General features: G+C 42.7%; 1 protein-coding gene across 1 annotated transcript in view; it reads right to left on the bottom strand.

The window, feature by feature from the left end:
• Positions 1-20,594, bottom strand: part of tgfbr1b (transforming growth factor, beta receptor 1 b) — a 90,491-nt gene extending 69,897 nt beyond the window's left edge. The window contains exon 1 of the mRNA XM_033639338.2: positions 20,490-20,594. Within this exon, the coding sequence (XP_033495229.1) occupies positions 20,490-20,553 (64 nt within the window). The 5' untranslated portion in view covers positions 20,554-20,594. The remainder of the gene's footprint in view (positions 1-20,489) is intronic.
• Positions 20,595-20,844: the final 250 nt, after the last annotated feature.

The raw sequence follows: 20,844 nt of genomic DNA on the forward strand, positions 1-20,844 counted from the left end.
TGTATTTACCTGGTGTAGCTCATTATCTCTCAGGGAGGATCAAACACAGGTGGTACGAAGCCCTACACATCACCTGGGTGGTAAACCTGTGGGCAGTTGACTGATGCCCAATTACTGGCACCTTGTGTGACACATAATTATAAGGTATGCTTTCCTGTACACCTGAGCTGCTGTCAGCCTGATAGCAGTAATTATAGAAAGGACTCAGGGATTGTTAAAAGGCTCTGATGTCTCCCCACTGATGCCAACGTGTGTCAACGCTCATTTATTTTCAGCAGTGGAGAAAACTGGAAGGATCTGATTTGAGGAGTCGCTCATGATTGGGTGGGAAGCAGCCCTTTTAAAATAAAAGAAGCGTACATCTTTTAAGTATGCAATCATGCTAACGTAGATTTTTTTGTGAGGTGGACATGAAAGTAAGACCACATTAAAATGGGGTTAGTATGTCTTTTTGTGACTGGATTAAACTGTAGAATTGTTCCCTAACTGTTTTTTATCCCCATTAGTCAGAATTTGTCAGAGTAAGTAAAATATTTGTAACTTATTTTGAAGTTAAAACACACTAATTTAAAAACAAAACTTTGAAGTTACTTTTTGACGTAATGTTAAAAATGAGCATTTTTTTTAAGGTAAATCACAAAAAATAGCCATTTCCTCTTGGTCATACAATGACAACCTGAAGCTCAAGCCTTATTTATTAACGTTTTAAATTCTAAAATGACTGCAATTATTAACCCTGGTATTAAAACTGGTGCTCTCACGGGTGGCCGTGGGTGGTGATGGCCAAGTGAAGCCTCATGAAGCATTTTCTTCATTTTCTGAGCCCACTAGATGGCACTCATGCTTTAAAGAGAGAGGCTCAAAGAATGGCAATTCAGTGTGCTTTTGACCTTTTGTTGAACAAAAAGCGCCATCTAGTGGGCTCAGAAAATAAAGAAAATGCTTCATGAGGCTTCATTTGGCCATCACTAGGGCGGTTGTTGTTTTCATAAGCCTGCTTAAAATTGACCTAAAAAAAATATATATATATATATATTTATGACACAATTTCAATACTTTAATCGTTTTTTATGGTTTAATGACTTACATAACCTTTTAGCTTTCAGGTTGTACAGATTTTAGGGATATGAAACACCAAAAAATACCAACGTAGACACTACGAAAATATTTCTGCTGCAGATTAAAATATCAAAAAAGCTTTGCACTCTGCTTATTAAAATGAGCATATCTTTTAAAAAAAAAAAAAACTTAAAAATGCACATAGTTCAAATAAAATATTTAAATCGATATGTTTTGTGTGTTTAATTTTTGAAATTCAGTTAAAAAATCTCTCTTTTTTTAATTCATGGCATAATTTCAAAATTTTTATCAATTAAAATGGTTTATTGATTTTCATAACCTTTTAGCTTTGGTTGTAAACATTTTAGAAACATGAAGCATTTAAAAATTCTCCCAGAAATGACATCACAGTAAGTGGTGGACCGTTTCTAGGGCAAAGGGTTAAGGTTGCTAAGTCTGTGTGCCGAACTGGAGACACTGAGTTTGAAAGGTGCTCTATGGAGTTGCAATAAATTAACTGCAGGCTCCAGTGTTTTAAAAAATAGGATCCATATAAGTCTGTGTTGTGTATTCTGTTTTCCTGTTACACTGAGATGTAGCATGAAGTCATACACTGTTATAAAAGACATGAATATAGAGAGGTTTCCACTTAAGAGTCAAACTGGCACCAAGAGAGTTTGCATCGTCTCAGTTCACAGTATAAAGAGTCTAAAACCTGTCTGGAAGAGGGTAACAGAATTTTAAAGAAGCAGATATCGTGCGTTTTTAAATACTTAGAAAGACATTGTCCCCGGAGGGAGGCGAGGTGTTTGTGAGAGTCTGGAACAAAGTCCCGTCTTGGGGCTCCACAAACAACAGAACCAGAGTTTGACATGAGGCACTTTGAAGGAGAATCAAATTTGTCAGTCCTTTGCTTTCCCCGGCATCGGGACGAGCAGCGCCATTACACATTTCAAATGCCCGTCCTGAATTAAACAACAGTCCCAACTGAACCGTCACCTCGCTCACATCACAGGAAGCCTCTGAACTTGACAAACTTTTAAGGAACACGTCTCCCCTGCAGATGAAGCTGAAGTCTGTCCCACCAGGACAAATAACACAAGCTGACAGGTTTGTTAATTATAAACAGAGGCAGATAAGACAGAGAGAACTTCACACAAACTTCTCTACACACATAAATAAAACATCAATGAGGCAAATTTCCTCCCATGACCACGAAGACTGCTCTTCACAAAATCATTTTATTGGGTTTATGCAACTTAGACTGAGTTCTTTTTGTTCTTTCTGACGTTTAACGCCAACTAAATGGCGATACACGTTAAAAGCCGCTGACAAAGTTCCGCTAATTCGGTCATAAACATATTTCAATTTCTTGCTTGAAAATATATCGACATATTGTGAAAAATCAATATACCGCCCAGGCCTAGTGTGGCGCAGCTTGTCATGCTCAAACTGACAATGTTAATGCATTTCAGCGTGGTGTGGTTTGACCTGGTGCAGCCTAAAGTTAGTGACGGCCAAATGAAGCCTCATGATGCATTGTCTTTATTTTCTGAGCCCACTAGATGGCGCTCATGGTTTAAAGAGAGAGGCTTAAAGAATGGCAATTCATTGTGCTTTCAACCTTTTGTTGAACAAAAAGCGCCATCTAGTGGGCTCAGAAAATAAAGAAAATGCTTCGTGAGGCTTCATTTGGCCATCACTACCTAAAGTGGCATTGAAAAAGCCCCACTATACAAGAGACAACACCCCCATCATTGGATATTAAACCTCTCTTTATACCTTAAACCACTCTGCAATTAAAATGAGTAAATCTTAAAAACTAAAAAACGTATATAGTTCAAATAAGTTATGGAGCTTTGAGTAATACGTAAATCACGTTTCTACATTTAGAGATCTTTAGAATAAATGTTTTCTGTGTTTATTTTTTCAAATTCAATGACAACTTTTTAGCTTAGGGTGTACGGGTTTTTGGGATCTGAAACATGTCATGAATACATCATAAATACACAAACTTTCTGTTACACAGAGCCGATAAGGTTACAGCCTACATCACAATCTTTCATAGATAACATAACTGTGAGACAGATCATTACAGCTTATACTGGGGCACTGTTAACAGTCTGCAATCTGCAGGTCAATCTGTATTTAGACAGTGGTGAAAGTGCACAGAAACCCAAACTTTGTTGGCAGCAGCGGCGCCAAATCACAAAAATATAATTTCCTTTGTAACGTTGCTTTGAGGTATCCTGCAGAGATCTTGATCACAAGCTATCAAACATTTCCTTCCAGAGCATTTGTGTCTGAATTTTAGAAACAGATCAATCTTCTCTAAACTGTTTTTAAAACTAGTCAGACACAAAATGTCTCAGTTTTGAATTGTGAATGTGAAGACACATCTTTGTGTACTGATTTTTCTCCGCCCTGCAGCTCTGCTTTTAAGGCATTACTTTCTCTGTCTCATGTCTTTGTCATGCAAATACTAACAGGCAGAAAGACAGTGGACAGAATGGGTCTACATTAAGAAGATTGCATTTGCAAACCCATCTTTTTGTCTGCATGTTAGCGCAGCTTTCAGACAAAAACTGTGGTTTTCCAACCCATGTAAGAGGCCTTTGTGTCTGTACAAAAACAAGCTGGTAATGCTGGCATGGACGAAAATTAATTTCACACAAAAACAGCATTTTAAAAATTTAGCCAGCTCAATAGAGACGTCACCACACACACCTGTTTACATGATGACATGGACCAGAAATAGGCTTTCCACAGGAAGCCCGCTGCTGTGGGACACTTCACTGGTGGATTATATCCTGTATCAATCAATCAATCGTTTGCTGAGTATCTTTAATGAAAAGCCTAATGACAACACCATAATACTGTCTTTAATAAATAATAAATTTAATAAATAAATTTAATAAATAAAGTGGCGGCTGCAGCGTCTCATCCTCCATGAACACTCTGCCTCCAGCCAGCAACCGTCTCATTCACCTACGGCACGCTATCTGTTCTCTGCGCTACAAGCAACACCTTGGTGAATGTGCAGTCACATGAACACATCACACCTCTCTCTCCACCCCGGTCGTGCGCTGAATTAATTACTTTTATCACCATGGTAACCACAATCTCTGCAAAGAGATTGGCTCTCCTGTATGGAATTATGCTTCAAAGCCCCATTGTTTTTTTTCATTTGAACTTTTGTTATTACACAGTGCAGGCCTGCTTTCACAGTGACGGATCGGCTCGCCATTTTTTTTTAGGTTAGTTTCCTCACATTTCATTCTTCCTTCAAGAAAACTTACAGATACTCTGCAACAACGAGAAAAATACGACCTTTACATCATGTTCTGTGCTTCACTAAAATCAGTGCACTCCATCTTTTACTGTATTTGACAACAATAGGTGATGTAAATCCTGAAACTCTCAGGGAGGATGTGAGAGGGGGTTCTGCAGTGCAGGCAGGGTCCAAAACTAACTTCTTCACCTAACAGCCAGGCTGGCTGGTAAGTGAATTTTTTTACCAGCCAGGCAGATATTTTACCAGCCAACCAAATAAAAATTGCTTTTAAGTGTTGTAATTTGCTATCAGTATTATTTAGCATGTCATTTGGGTCTTGTATGTGATTCTCAATCAATATTTTAATAGTGTGCACTAATATTAGTAATAATGTATGCTAAAATATGAATAACTGTTTCAACAGTTAAGTGTAATATTTGGGTTAATAAATTCTGTAGTATTCTTACTACAGTGTAAAAAGAATCTTTCATTAAGGAATTTTACATGAATCACTGACTTCAGTCTCCTTTGGACAGTTGAGACATAAGATTTTAGCTCGACCAGACTGCAACAGCAGGGCCTGCCCTATATAAACATGAATGTCTGACCAGTGGTGGACAAAGTATTCAACGACATGACTTGAGTGAAAGTAAAGATACTCTTGGTCAAATATTACTCCAATACAAGTGAAAGTTGTTTAGTCATTTTTTTTTTACTTAAGTGAAACTGCACCAACTGATTAACATACAAGTAAAGAACAGTCCCTTCATAAGTAAAGAACAGTCCCTAAAGTGCGGTGAGGTTTGTGGATGGTTACCTGCCACAAAGAGAGAAATGTGACACAACACATACCTGTGTGCTCGGCTGTTCAGGTACGTTTGGACAGCAATCGCAGCGCACCGAAATTCTCGCACAAGCCCGTTCACATCAGACGCGCATTTCTCCACGCCGGTCGACAAGCGGTTCTGCTCCCAGCTGTTGTCTCCGTCACATTTGGGGCTGTTTTTTCATCATGGGTAACTGCCCAGCTTGACACATTCGCTCGCGGCTCGCGCAGAAAATAGACCAGACGCCAAAACGATCACTGCAGGGCAGCTCTGTGGCCGGTGTGGATGACACAATCGGTTAACATGGGCGCCGCAAGGAAACTGGCTTTGCTTCTCGGCGCTCCGAGGCTATTCACAGCGCTTCAGCGTGCGGTGTGGCCCTGGCGTTACGTGACCAAAGATCGTCTCTGCCTGAAATACACATTACTCTGCCAGGAAACCAGCCGATACCAGCACCGTTCTACAGTAACAAAAAATGCATTTTCCGCTGGTAAAAAAATAACTCGCCAGAGTGGCGAGTCGTCTTAAAAATTTACCAGCCAGAGACAAAATCTACCCATAATTGGCAAGTGGCGAGTGTTAGTTTTGGACCCTGAGTGCAGGCTTCAGTTCTGATGGAAAACAAGACTCACAAGTTCACCTGTTTATTACACCTTTTCCACAAATATTAGCAGGTGTATGCAGGTTATTTAAACGCCGGAAAATCCCCCCAAAATAAGCTGACACGACAGTAGGGCTGCACGATTCTCGAAAAAAATGAGAATCACAATTTTTTTCAACACAAAGATATATTGTGCTTATTTCCTGATACAAAAGGAAAAGTAACAAAAATTATAAATAAATAATAAAAAATATCATTAAATAACAAAGCCTATGATTGTGCCTGATACAGGAGACACAAGGCACATAAACTCTGGTCAGCAGAGAGGGAACACTCCTGTTTTAGCTTTAGTCTCTTGTCTTCTCTTACAGCTTTTGAACAATTTTAACAATAATATCAATGTTGAACAGCATTTTTCTGAGGTAGGTATTCCAGGCCTGGAATTAAGTCAAAATTAAATGTTTCAACACCATGCATTTGACAGGAGTATTCACCTAACATAGCCTACATGTCTTTAATTATATAATTATTTATATGTCTCTATGTATATTTTTACATAAATCCCCAATATTTTATTTGCCTTTAAAAAAAATCCTCTTCCTTTAATTTGACAATGTTTATTGTATTGTATTATATGTATTAATTCTCTACAGGATCTTGTATGTTCTTTAATGTGTGTTCAATTTATTAAAAGAAAAAACAAAAGAAGAAAAAACGTTTTGGTGAACCCTGCAGCAAAGTGAGCCCTCTTCCTCAGAGAGGATCTTTGCCCCCCACTTTGTTCCTGGTGGCAGAGCAGAGTGATCCGTCTTTCTTCTCAGAGGATCTTTGTCCCATGAGAGCAGGCAACATGCTGTTCTCCGTGTCCGCAGTGTAAACATCTTTCGCTGGCGATTTGACAGTCACTAGAAGCACATTATGACCCTTTGTAAAAGTTTCTGTGTAGTACCTCCTGTGTTGTACATGAGCTAACGTTAGCGGCTAAGGACTGAGAGGCTGTCCAGTGTGTGTGTGTGTGTCTGAGGAGTGTCAGTACATTAACTTGCCGTAGCCTTGCTGTTTGTCATGTTGATGTTATCGTCGGCAGCCCTGAATAGCTTGTAAAGCTTTAGCATAGTTAGTTAACACATTTTTTTTATCGGCCCATGTGTTTACTGCTACAGAGAATTAATAAATCTTTGGTTTATTTGCACAACGTCGCCTCTCTGCCGTCTTTTATCACACTTGCTAACGCTAAGTTAACTTTACCAGCAGATCTGTATGAGGCACAAACAGAGACTGTAGTAGCAGTCGGGAGACGGCTGTAGCTCTGCATCACATGGTGTAACGCTGTGTCGTTGGGAGCGCTTGTTTTCATGCAGATGATGTCCCGACTCCCGGCATGGGCGGGGCCGGCAGAATCGCGGTCACTGAAAAATTAGATTGCATATGCATATGAATCGAGACCACAATTTTATTACGATTAATCGTGCAGCCCTACGTGACAGCTACGTGCACTGCTCTGCAGCACAAGCATGACTTTTTGTTTTTAACTGGTGTGTCACATTTGACGTCACAGACAGGCCAGAAAAAAGGTTATTAATTGCACTCCACCCCCATTTTGGAGCAAAACCCAAATTAAAACGACTGTAGCTTCTGAACCGCTCTGACTACATGCATGCATGAGGTCTTGCCAGAAAGAAAACTCTCTGAAGTTTCTTGTGAAAGTGTCAGAAACACTCTAGGTGATACAGAGACAGAGTAATGGGCCTCTGAAGTCAGTACAAAATTGAAGATTTTGACTAAAATAAAATAAAAATGTTTTTCAGGATGAATAACTGTCTGTGGCTTCATCTGAGCAGGTAAATGACACTGTGGGGCTGTAGGCACACTATCAATGAACACTTGTTTCAAATTTGAAGAAGACTGCTCAAAGTATGACCATTCTACAGTGTTTTTACCATGAAAAGATCCAGGCGGAGCTCCAAATGACAAGTCGGTCTCTCGGCTTCAAAACAGTACTTTGAGCCAGCCAGTAGCCAGCTTCAAACATTGTACCTTATTGAAATCAGGTGTGATTATGATAGCTGATGTTGTTTATGACACAGAAACACCATAAAATATCACCAAATAAAGCCATATGAAACGTGAAAGTTATGATCCCACTTTCTAGACGGGTTATCTCAGCCAAAAATAGTGGTAGGAGTGAGACTCTTACCTTTTATAAAAGATCTACGTGTCCACTAACAGCTCCACATAAGATTGCGAGTAATCCTTTAACTTTTCCCGTCAATAAATGGCACAACATGACTTGTCACCACTCATCGCGATTTTGGACTTTGTGTGTTTAGGCTGCTCTGGTGCGAAATACAGAATAAATAAAAGAAAAACGATGTTATTTTTGAAAAGTTGAGAGCTTCCTGAATCCGGCAATACCAAACATCACATGGTTTGATGACGTAGTGCATCTGGGAGATACCATTTAACAGAGGGGGGGGGGGTACAAGTGACACTGAGGTGGTGTACTGTCAGATTGGTCTCAATTCAACTTTTATCTGAGATAGTTTGTCAGCAGTAGTTCTTACATTATCAGTCATTTTATTTATCATTTAATATTTATTTTATTGCTTATTGACAGACTGACTGAGTTACTGAGTGGATGTTAAAATGCCTTCTGTTCACAGGAAGGTCGCTTTTATTTTGAAGGCAGTTCTTACAAACTCTTACCGTAATGCCTAGTATATACATGCACTGCAAAAAAAAAGTGAGGGCTTGTTTGACTGTCATCTTGGAGGTGCTTCACTGCAGTGTCCTGCACTGGGTGGTGTTTAAGGTGAGACGACAGATTGGTGACACTGCTCTACCTTTAGGAGCAATCGTTTTGATATCTCCTGATATATCCACCTCCAGATGATAGACCCCCTGTAAAAGCAAATATACCAACACGCACACACACGTTACCGTCCACATGTTGCCCTGCCCCCACTGCGTTCCTTAGATCATTTTATGTGAGTTGATTCCTCCTCATTCAGGCGGACCTTTCAGCTCCCAGAGTCATTTCCATAGGTCATGGCCCCACCCGCTCCATCTACCCCACCGCCTTCCACCTCCATTATGGCCAGCCCTTTGTCCACACCAGATGCGAGCTCTGTCTGTGTGTGTGTGTGTGTTGGGTGAAGGGGCCCACTGCCCCAGACCCGGATGAACCTCCCCCTCACACAAACACAGAGGCTGCTATCTGGCCCGCTGAACTGTTTGTCCTCGCAGGTCGAAGCTGGGGCCAAAGCTCAGCGACGTGGTGTAAACCAAACTGTGGCTCGCACTATAACAGATGCTACACACTGTCCTTGACACTGGGCAGACTGGGGATCAACTGCCAGTTTTGCACGGGAATCACAGACAGGAAGTGCAGAGGTAACCAGGGATGTACAGCAACATGCCACCCTCTCAGGACAGGACAGGATGGTGGTGTGACTCTGACATGGAGGTATTAGTGTGTCCTTCCATGTGTGTGTGTGCATTGATTCTCTAAATAATATAGGGAGCCTAACAATTGATGCACAAATCACAGAGGCGCTCAGTGTTGCTCCTGTGTTGCATTTGCACTTGAGCATAAGCAGAATTTGCGGACAGCTGCATCGTCTGCAATTCGCCGTCTGAATACGGTGTACATGAACACCGTGTGTGAGCCTGCAGCCCGGCTGTTTATCACAAAAGATGGAATAAATCTGTGGCACCGTTTTGCTCCTACCATACAGATTGAGAATGGGAGGGGAGGAGAAGGCCGTACATCTGTCTGGGCGGCTGCTCTTATAAATATGCAGCAGCCTGATCTAAAGGTTAGACAGCCAGCACCCTGCCAGCTGCTCCATCCAGACACCATGCACACACACACCCCCACAATCATACACGCACAGTCAGTTACGATAGACAGAGTTCAAAGCAGAGTCCTTGATCAAGGAGTCCAACAAAACAATCGGCCTCATCATTTCCCAAATGTCCTCTCTCTTCACTGTTTCCTAACACAGACAACTTTACTGTACAGCCTCTCTCTCCTTACGAAGCTGCCAGCAAGACAGGGCAAGGCTGTGTCTGTCACAATGAGCCTCTGCTTCAATATGAGCCGAACACACTCCAACAGAAAGGATGCTCCAGCTCATTGTTACGGCACCTCATACAGGACGGCCTGGTTTACACCTGTGTGTGGTCCACACCGCCCCAAATCGGGCGTTTCTGAGAACACTCTCCAACACAGATGCACCTGAGAACCAGATATCATGATATACTGTGACATGTCGATGGATGCAGAACTGCAGGTACAACAGCATCCCTTTACACACCCTAGGAAGGTTCTCCTTTGTTTATTCTTCCTCTTCCAGCCTTCAGTTTGTTTCTCAGTCATCTGGTGGTGCAGCTGGTGGGTTTCACCGACAAACAAACGTGTGGCTTCCCTTTTCAATCTCTGCTCACTGAGACAAGCCGAAAGACGACACAGGAACTTTAAATGACTTCATCTTCGCTCCTTAATGCGCAGCGTCCAAAATTAACTTCTTGACTCACCAGCCAAAGGGCCTGATAGAAGAACAAAGTAGATTTCATGGATATAATGAGGTTTCAGGGCTGAATAGAAACTTAAAGAAGATGCCGAACCAAAATCTGAAGCAGAGCGATTACAATATATTGAGCAGCTCATCACCACAGTGTCAGCATGAGAATAAGTTCCCTCTGGTGAGCAGTCAGCAAGTGATATTTTAGCACATCAGCTGACATCCTGTACTGTAAACGGTGCCGCAAAAGTTGGAGCATTCACACGCACATGTGAACACATCTGTAGATTGTGTGCGATCCGATACAGACAGCAGCGGAGCCGAAGTGTGCTCCTAAATGACACCAGAACACAGTACAGACACAGCAGATTTGCTGACCAAACGAACGGTGACCAGTTCAATTGGATTCTATGGCAGTTTTGGTGAGAACCGAGCACACAGAGAGCGCTTTGGTTAATTAGGATTACATGTATGGACCAGTGCGTGGCTAGTAATCAGATAACAAATCAAACATTTTGTTTGGGTTCGGCCCAGTTGACATGCTGCTGTGGACTATTCAAGTGCTGGAATTTGTTTTTTACGTGACAACGCCTGAACGCAACAGTGTGTACTGTGCCGTGTTGCGCTGCTGTGCGAGTTGTGTTTGAATGTGTGTAACAGCAGCCTTCTGATGGTCATTTACACACTGTCCATAATAACTACGTCAGGTAACAAACTGCGTCAGGCTCGGGTCGGGTTCGGACTTAACAATCAGAAAGTCTGTCAGGTTCGGTTATAATTGTCTTGGACTTGGGCCAAGTTCTCACAAGCTCCATTTCACCCAAACTCGAACATACTACAGGCTCTCCAATCAATCGTCCACCGGTTGTTATCAGCAGAGCGACGCCACAAAGCGGTTCCTCTTTGGAACTACTGCAGGGTCGGAAATATTTTGCTTCCAGCCATGCTCGTTGTTGCCATGGGTAACAGTATGATGTCATAATATCAACAAGTCGAAATATTGCAAATATCGTGATAACGTGACGTGAGTTCGAATGAAAGAGTGATGGCCAGAATGACTCTCTCGACTTGGCGGGGAAAGGGTACGGGGAAGTTATCGATGCTGATGTGTGGGACGTGGATGCTTCAAAAAGCTGCTGCTCATCCAACACATGATGTCCTGCAGGCAGGTGGTGAGGGAGGTGGGAGAACACACAGCACATTACACAGCACGGTTGAAGCTGAACAGGCCCAGCAGGCAGCGGGGCAGTCTCAGATAAATGACTACGTCACTTCCAAGGCAGGCAGGCGCACATATACAGACACACACACACACACACACACGTACAGAGAGAAGCCCTGAAGCAGGGATAGTGGAGGAGGCAGGGGAGGAGAGCACCAGAGAAGTTAATGGAATGGACCGCCTTCAGCTAGAGCTGTTAAATTAAAAGTGGAGGAAAATGGTGGCAGTGATTGTCTGTCTGTCTGTCTGTCTGTCTGTCTGACCACTTTATCAAGAGGAAAGAAATTCTGAAAGCTGCTGTTGACATTAATGCACTTGGTGTTTCTTTTGCTCTGCTCTACAGTGGTGCTGTCGGCTCCTGATTCTCTTCATGTATGAAACTAAAGAGATAAACGAAACCATGCCGATCTAAGAGAGTCGCCTCCATCGCTAATTTAACATGAATCAGCTTAGTGTAAGAAATTAAAGAACGCATTTAAACTTACTGTAATAACCTGAGTCATTCAGCAATCAATCTCAGCTGTAACCTCTACATTAGTTTGGGAGCTGGCATACGAGATCCCACTGTGAGTATGTGTCTGGATTACAAATCACCCTGTGGAAGATTCTTTTAAAGCAATATTGGGACTTTGAACTCAAGGTTGCACCCTTCACCTCTGTGCAGAGCTGTCTGAGTTTTGAAAGACACTGACAACATTTTGGGCTGAATGTCTGCAACACCTGCAGAACATTGTTGGCTGTCCTTTAAACGGCCTGAAAAGCCACAAAAATTAGAACGCTCACGGAATCAATACAAATACAGAAACTGGCTAACTATATGCCTTTATCCTTAGAGGGCTCTTTTCAGTATGAAGCCACTTAACTGAAACTGTTGCACAAATGCATCACACTTAGCCGCATGATGACATTCAGTGAAATACGCTTCATTTGAGCAAACGAGTTCACGCAGGGTCACATCCTGTGCTATAGTTTGGTTGAGAGCTTCGGCCCTCATGTCTGAGACAGGGACACTTTTTCTGACACAAATCCAAATCTAGAAAAGAAATGTTCCAGCGACTTCTCTTTGTTGCTGCCCCGTCTCACATCACTGAGCTCACAAGTACAATAATACATCACTGAGCTTTAAGTCGGTGCATTCAGCACATGCAGCACAGACAGTACACCAGGAAATACTGGTGTACCGATTTTGAAATTCCAGGCTGATACCGACTTTTAAAATGACAGTTTGTCCCAAAGCTGATACCTGTGTTTTTACACTGATGTCTGCTTTGTTTTTGTTGTTATTTATTCCTGTTTCTGTGCCAGGGAAACAAAGACATGAACACTATAAAACAATAACTGAACTAATTAATTAAGCCCTTCATTACACCACCTGGGCCCAAATTCAATCATACAAATTTATGAAACAACCTTTCACTTGATAAAAAATAAATAATTGCTTTTTATTATGTATATCATAACTCCCTCACTAATATCTGTTTTATATTGTTGTGAAAGCATCAACAAATTTCCCCTGAAAACAACTGTATTAAGTTTCTCCCCAAAAACTACATTTTACAGGATTACATTAAACACATCATGAGGAAATTATAATTTACCTTCGCCTAATACTCATTTATAGTGAACAAAGCTAAACACACATTAAACACACATTAAACATGGCTTAATAGAGACACTTTCAAACACAAGTACACAAATCAGCTTCACTATAACTCGCAGCATTCACAGACAAACACTTGTCTTTATCTGGACACATTTTCCCCACAAATACAACATGCTAATGTTATTAGCACAAGCCTGTGGCATTTTACATTGTATAAATTAGCCTAGCAGCTAGCTGACTTTTCTTCTACTCATATGAAGCCAGGGACAACAGCAACATTTAACAAAGGCATCGTTACAAAATTCAGCTCCATTACAGCTCACAAGGTTCACTGACAAAACAACTGTCTGATACTAAACACGTTTTCCAAACAAATACAACATGCTAACGTTATTAGCACAAGCCTATGGCATTTTACATTGTATAAATTAGTCTAGCAGCTAGCAGGGATTTCCTCTGCTCATATGAAGCCAGGATAAATCACACACAAGACTTAAAATGCTATTTTTGTGGAGGCTTTATTGTCTTCACAATTTATTGTTTCTTATCTGTGAAATTAAAGTAAATACAAGATTTGTTCGGAAATGGTTTTCAGCTTATAAACATAGGACGCCTGCCTCGACGCAACACGTACTAACATTTCTGGGGAGGTTACAGCGTCGGCTCTTGGACGCACATGTTGACTCACCAGCCAAGGGGACTGCTACAGAAAAAAATCCATCAGCCAAGCATATTTTGTAACGGTCAAAATCTAAACTGCCTTTTTGTGCCACGTATACATTTGTTTCACTTCATTTTACTTTGATAATAAGGTACTATTATGCTGAATACAATCTCAAAGAGGCCACAGCAAAGTCTGAAACTAAACTATTTTCATATATTGATCGATGGCTGATCAATTCAAGCCTGACAAAAATGACAGGGGAGAAAAACATAACTGTGCTGAGCTTGGCCTTGAAAACCCTGCGTCCGCTCAGTGCAGCAGAAAGGCTGCTCTCCACTGCTGGAGGCATAACGTTAATAACAACACAGAGCAGCTCCGCCTGCTCCTCGCTGTATTTTCTCTTACTGTGAGGTGCTTTAAATTAATTACTTCATGATTTTTAAAATAAAAAGGGTGCAGACCATTTATATTAATTGCCATTTATGCTTCATATTTCAGTGGCACACACGATACCGGAGCAGGAGACGGAAATCTGTGCGCCCTTTTTCTCTTCACTAAATCAAGAATTTGAATCAGATTAGAAACCACAGGATCAAATCGCATCGTGATGTTCCCAGAGATTCCCACCCCTATAGAATCAGCAGTACAGCTTGTGATTCCCTGGCCTCCCCATGAAGGAGAGCAGAGTGGGGGGCCATTCATTAACGCGTTGGTGCCTTTGAATCCGATGGTCACTGGCATGGCTACAACCTCTCAAATTAGTCGTGGTTCCTTGGGCCGGGACAACGGGCGTCCAGGGTCACCCGCATGCCTGGCATTCCTCCACCGCGAGTACTGACAGCAGCAGCACACAACACCCAGAAAAACAACGCTACACAAGCATTTTTGTACGACACAAAACAGACACAGAAACGGCCCCCAGCAGCTCGGGAGAATATGGTGCAGATGAAAGTAAGTGCAAAAGATGGACTCTCTGCAGTCTCTGTGGGATTTTTACAGTATCAAGATAAAAAACACAACATACAGAAAAGAGAAAGCAGAGCTCCCACAGTGGCCTTGATGAAAAATCCCCTGACCGTTACCTCACTGAAAAATATTCCTTCCTGATTTGTTGCTGTTTTTCTGAAGGAGAAAACCCTCTGGTTTCAATTACTCAGGCTACAGACCACTTTTAGCTGCATCAATCAGTCACTTTCCTTTGCAGTTTCAGCGTACAGTAACATCTCCGGAGGATTCAATGAATCTTACTGCATTAATAATACATTTCAAAGTAGCAGTGACTGGCCGTGATCCCCAGCTGACACTTTAAACTACTGCTAACTTCACTCTGAATGCTACTGGAGAAAGACAAAAAAGAGACGCTTCAAAAAGACAGTATGCGACGAAAAATGCAGGGTTTTTAGTCGGGCCACGATACACACGATGAATGAATTAACACGTACGTTAGCGCCTTTGTTTTAATCGTATGTGGGACATGACATTTAACTTGAAGATGAAAAACCTGCCCGATTCAACATCTCAGCCATTCATGTCTACACTGACTGAGATACCTGATTCATAAACAAAATATTTGGTTTCTGGCTGCTTGAATCGATGCATGCGGTCACCAGGAACAGAAAACAAAGAGTGACGATACACCTGAAACTTTATATTATCAGAAGAAGTGGAGTTGGGTTGCGACTTATTTTCATCACAGATCAGTCTGCTGATTCTTTTCTCAAATAATCAATCACAAAACTCAATCACTGTAAGTGAGGTCACATGGACATGTTGTTATGAGTTTATGGTCAGGCTTTTGGGCATGTAAACACCACATTTCGGTTATGAGAAACCTGAATACAATGCTGGAATACTCTGAAAGAAACTGGGATGTGTACGGGAAATATGAATAACCTGATTTCTCTGTGCTCATGTAAACCATCACCCGAATATGATCGTACCTGAGACTACAAAAGAAACTTCAAAATTAGGTGGGAAAGAAGTGGATATGTGGATATCGGTATCAGTTATCCGTCATGAGTTGTTACATATTGGCATAGTCTGCAAAAAAGTCATATGGTGCATCCTAGTCTGGGGCCGTTTAGTGGCCGTTTTGGTAAGGAACCGGAACCAGGGCGAGAGAGACAGGATCCGGAATTCGATGGATGCACCTTTCCGTCAAAATAAAAGTACCAACCTAATAAAAATGCAGTGAAACGTTTTAATTTAAAGAATATAATTTACAAGAAAAGCCCCAAGCCATTAAGTTAACCTTTTTCTTTTATTGTAAATCGATGGTGCGCCAGAATTTAAAGTTTTACTTTGGTGAACACTTTTACTTTGGTGAATTTGGTGAATTCCGGATCCGCTCTCTAGACCGGGACCAGAATCCAGACAAAATTCAGAGTGAATGAAAACCAGGCTCCTCGTCGTACGTGAAGAGCCTGGTGACGCAAGGCTAGGTGCATCCTTAACATTCAGTTTACTATTAAGTGTAAAAAATGCTGCCGGAAACTGGAGATTTAATTAACAAATGAGCTGCCAGGTAAATGTACGTCAACTAACTAATCGATTAATTGCCTAATCCCTTCAGTTTTAAGTTTAATACTTCAGGTGGCGTATCCCAAAACTGGAATAAGGGCCCATCTGGCTTTCTGGGACATGTTTACAACCACAACACCTGACAGTGATTCACCAATAACCTGATCGTTGTTGGGTTACTACAGCACATGTTAACACACAATAAAAAAAAAAGAGGAGATTAAATTAAGTGATGCATCTCTTGAAAAACACTGGACTAACTTTTTGAGGAAAAGTGACACTAGAAATGAGAAAAGTGTTTCCCATGACTGTGACGCACTTCGTTGCAGTTTCTGCACGTGTCACTTCCTGTTCCTTTCTTGCATTCAAACTGCCAAAACATTGCACCATCTTTGTTAGAGTGTACACTTTGCAGCATCCTAAGTGGGACACACTGTTGGATATATGTCCCTAAAATAAAAGTTACCAGGCAATTTCATGACCAGTAGCAACACCAGAGCAAGAGGAGCCAAAAAACACGACATCCCAAAGCGATCCGTCACATCCTCTGTTGTCTGGGACAGTCAGGACAGACTGGGACGGCTTTAACGGCACACTGAAGTCACGGATCAGTGCAAGTTCAGTTCAGCGGGAAGAAAAACCCAAATGCATGAGGATACGTTTATTTAAATCTATTATGAACAGACAGCAGTGCCAGTGTCAGAGCAGACAGACAAAATCCTCTGTCGGGGGACTGAGGCGACATTTTGCCCACTGGCAACTGAGGTCAACTATTTTAATTAGAAAAATAAGCAACACTTCTATAGAACACTGAACACACACTTTCAAGGTAACAGGTCACAATAGGCTTTAAAACTGAAAAGCATCTCTTATTCTACTAAATTAAAAACACAAAATGATGAAAAAAATTAAAGCTTGTGCATTAGGAGGAGTGTTGACTGTCACGTCTGAGTGATGCAGTCGAATGTGCGTTAACATGTTGGATGTGTTTCCGTTGGCAGACCTTCAACGGTGGAGCAACACTGACACACCGTCCTCCTGTTCTACACAACTCTCTTTACGTTGCTGTTGTAGGTGACCGGGAAGGAAATTTATGTTTCCTAGGATTGCAAAGGGACGAGCCGCCCTACTCTCCCTCTGATTGGTCAGGTTAAAGGCCCAAGATGTTGGTCAGCCATCGGTGAACGTTGGGCCTTCACTGAGCATCCAAAACCCACACCACTGCCGTCTTTTTTCGAGAAAAGACACTGAAGTGAGGAAAGTAAACGAAGCGCTAATATCCAGAGGGAGTGAGGTCGAAACAAACTTGTTACATAAGGTCAGATTACTTCTCTTTAGCCTCCATTGAACATTTCATGATGGTTTGTGTTGTTCGCTGGCACACAGTAAACATGAATCTATCAACACTGTATTGCGTGGTTCATGTGCTAACTGGCTAACTAGCATCAAGACGGTCTTCCTGTTTCCCTTGTTTGAATGAAGAATACAGACTACCGCCGTCGGCTGGCGTGGAAAGTTATTGCCTCTAACGCAGGCACAGAAACGTGCTGGTTGGTCAGCTTCAGTCTTAGCCGTGTGTTCATGTGCAATTTTTTGAGGCGTTTAAGTCTCTGGAGTCAGTTTGGTGTGTCTGGGTCTTTGGACATGGGGAGTGAGATTAGTTAAGGTTGGGTAACACTGTCAGGGTGAGCCAATCAGAAGCAGAGTATAGCAGAGTAGGGTGTGTCGTGTCTTTGCAATCATAGGAAATGCAAATTCATGGCCTCAAACCCGCAGGCAGGTCTTCTACTTTTGCTATTAAATTTGGGCTTGCCGTAGCGTGGCTGACTTGCGCGCCAATGAGCTTGTTGTGCTAACCTCAGCACATGTTGCTAACGGCATAAAAGTTTCTAGGTGGAGCTTGTACTTGTGAACTTAGCTCAGCATTATACACATCAATCTGCGTACCATGCATTCTGTGTGTATGGCTACGTGCACCAAACCGTGAACCCCGATGGTCGGGCACAAACACACAGACCATTACAGCCCTTCCCTCGACCGTGGCTTGCATTAGTCTGAGAGTGCTGACACAACACTCATCTTTTAGACCAGCCACTCCAGCTAAATGCGGCCCGTTTACTTACTACGCCTGGAGGGGGCAGGGGAGAAGCACAAGACTCGGAGCAGACAAATGAAACTGGAGGGTGGGAGGGCTGAGGGAGCGAGGGGGGACGACTAGTGACAGAGCACGAGGACAGAGCCTATTAGGCGGGAGGATGACTGAGGCTGGTAGGATGAGGAGAGTAATAGTGACACCACCCAATTTAGCCCGCTGCCAGCACTCGGATGTGTGCGGGTGCTTTTGTGTATGTGAATGCTGCTGCTGAAGCAAGTGTGTGTGAGCTGCAGGGGTGTGGTGCTGAACGCCGAACAGCAACGTGACACGTTAGAGAGTCAATAACACCTGGTGCTCTTTGATTAAATCATCTGTGGATGTTTATAAATATGATACGCAGCCTAGGTTATTTATTTCACTCATCTGAAATGTGCTGCACTGATTCTGTGTTTATACACATAAACACACCACTGCATGTAAAATATTGGATTCTTTTCTGATGTAAATGATGCAGCTCCGACCATGGACCCACGCCATGACAATCCCATTGCTGGACAAAGACGACAGAATTCCCTCCCTTCCTGTGTGTCCTTGAGCCAACATATCAATTTAATAACAAGCCTGCATCCGAGGCAGCGACGGGGTATATGAGGACACGACCCTGATTTTGGCATGGGGAGGCTGTGATGAGATCTTTATGTATGCCGTTTGAAAAGCATGCTCCTCCACTCATCATCTCCCTCTCTCTCTCTCTCTCTCCACACACACACAAAGGAATGTCACACAAAGGAAACGCGTGAGTCAGTGAGTCAATAGGAAGAAAACACTATCGGCTATCGATGATAAAACAGAGGCTTCTCAGTTTGCAATGTGCTGACCACTGGAACAAAGAGACGCAGCTCCCGTTGCAGGAATAAGAAATAAAAACCTCAGTGCACTGAGCATGGATGGTTGCAGCGCTAATCAGAGGCTGTGAATGATGAATCCAATTCAATACAGCTTATCTGTGACCATAAACACCCCATTACACAAGACTCACCATCTTTAGGAGACTCCTGACTATGTACAGTGCTTTAATCATTTCAGCTGCAAACACACTGTGTCACTGTCTCTGCAAAGCTATGCTCAAAGTCGAGTTTTGTAAATGATGTGCAGTTTAGATGGTGCGTTTAAGGACTTCAATGGGGCGAAGCTGCATTAAAATCTGCCACATTTTGAGTTTGTGCTGAGGAGAGACACTGTAATAATTCCCCCGGCTGCAAACCTTGACTAAAAATATCCAAACTCTGTTGCAGCTCGCAGCAGATTTAAAGCTAGCAGACTAACGTGATGCTGCAGTGTCAGAGCATTAAATAGCAAGTTAAACCACCAGTTAACATCTCCAACTGCTCATTAACGAGGATGCAGATGGGACATTTAGAGTCGAGCATAAATACTAGCTGGAGGAAACAGTGACGGCTTCACCTGGCTACTTTCCTCCACAGCTTGTACACAAACCCCGCTGAGCTACACGTCACTGCCGTGGGATGTTAGGAGAATAATGACTAAGTTACAACCGTGATGTTGAGATAACAGTAACCCGTGAACTACACAGAGGCATTCAGGTAACATTAACTTCTACAGTTTAACTCCAGGAGAGCTGCCCGGGGACACGCTCCGACCGCAAAGTAAATGAACAACCAGTGTTTGACAAAAAGCAAACATCGACTTAGTGATGCTGCCAACTTTGTTTTTGCCAAACTGAGCACCGCTCCTCGGGACTCTTTTGTTGGCAGAGCACAAACGCAAAGCTGTGCCCGAAATGTAGCCGAGCAGAGGCCAGCTTTGCTCCCGAGCTACAGCCGTCGGCCCTTTGGAGCCCGATGTGACTTTTAGCTCCGTGCTCCTTTTCCCCCCCAGACAATAAACATTCCTCAGACAGGCAGCAGCAGGCTGGCCGCCGACCCTGCGCCATCTTAGTTAGACACACTCTGCTTCTTCAGGCTTCTTGAACAAAGAGCGTTTCTGGCGGCACCGCTCGGACCCGCGAGAGTAACTTCCGAGAAACACGCGACAAATATCAACCCCAACTCAGTGTTTCCCGCTTGAGGACACTTACCGTTATTTTCTTGTACCCTTGTCCCGAACAGGAGGACGAACAGAAGGCATGGTATTGCATCCATCGTGGCTACGGACCAGACTGGCAGTCGAGTGCTAACTTCTCCCAGCGCTGAGGAAGGTAGGCGCTGATTGGCTCATGGCGCCGCAAGTCCCGCCTCTCCAGCGCTTTCTCGGGAGAAGCTCGATGCTGATTGGCGGAGAGAGCTGCCACACCCCGCCCCACTGGAGCAACTCTTGCACTGCTGTAAACAAACACTGTTGCTGTTCACTATAATTAATAACTACACATTGATTAACTCACATTCATATCACAGGTATTTATCAGCACACGACACCTTTTAGTTTATCAGCAG

The sequence above is a fragment of the Epinephelus lanceolatus genome, chromosome 20 (assembly GCF_041903045.1).
Source record: "Epinephelus lanceolatus isolate andai-2023 chromosome 20, ASM4190304v1, whole genome shotgun sequence".
In the NCBI taxonomy this organism is placed as follows: domain Eukaryota; kingdom Metazoa; phylum Chordata; class Actinopteri; order Perciformes; family Serranidae; genus Epinephelus; species Epinephelus lanceolatus.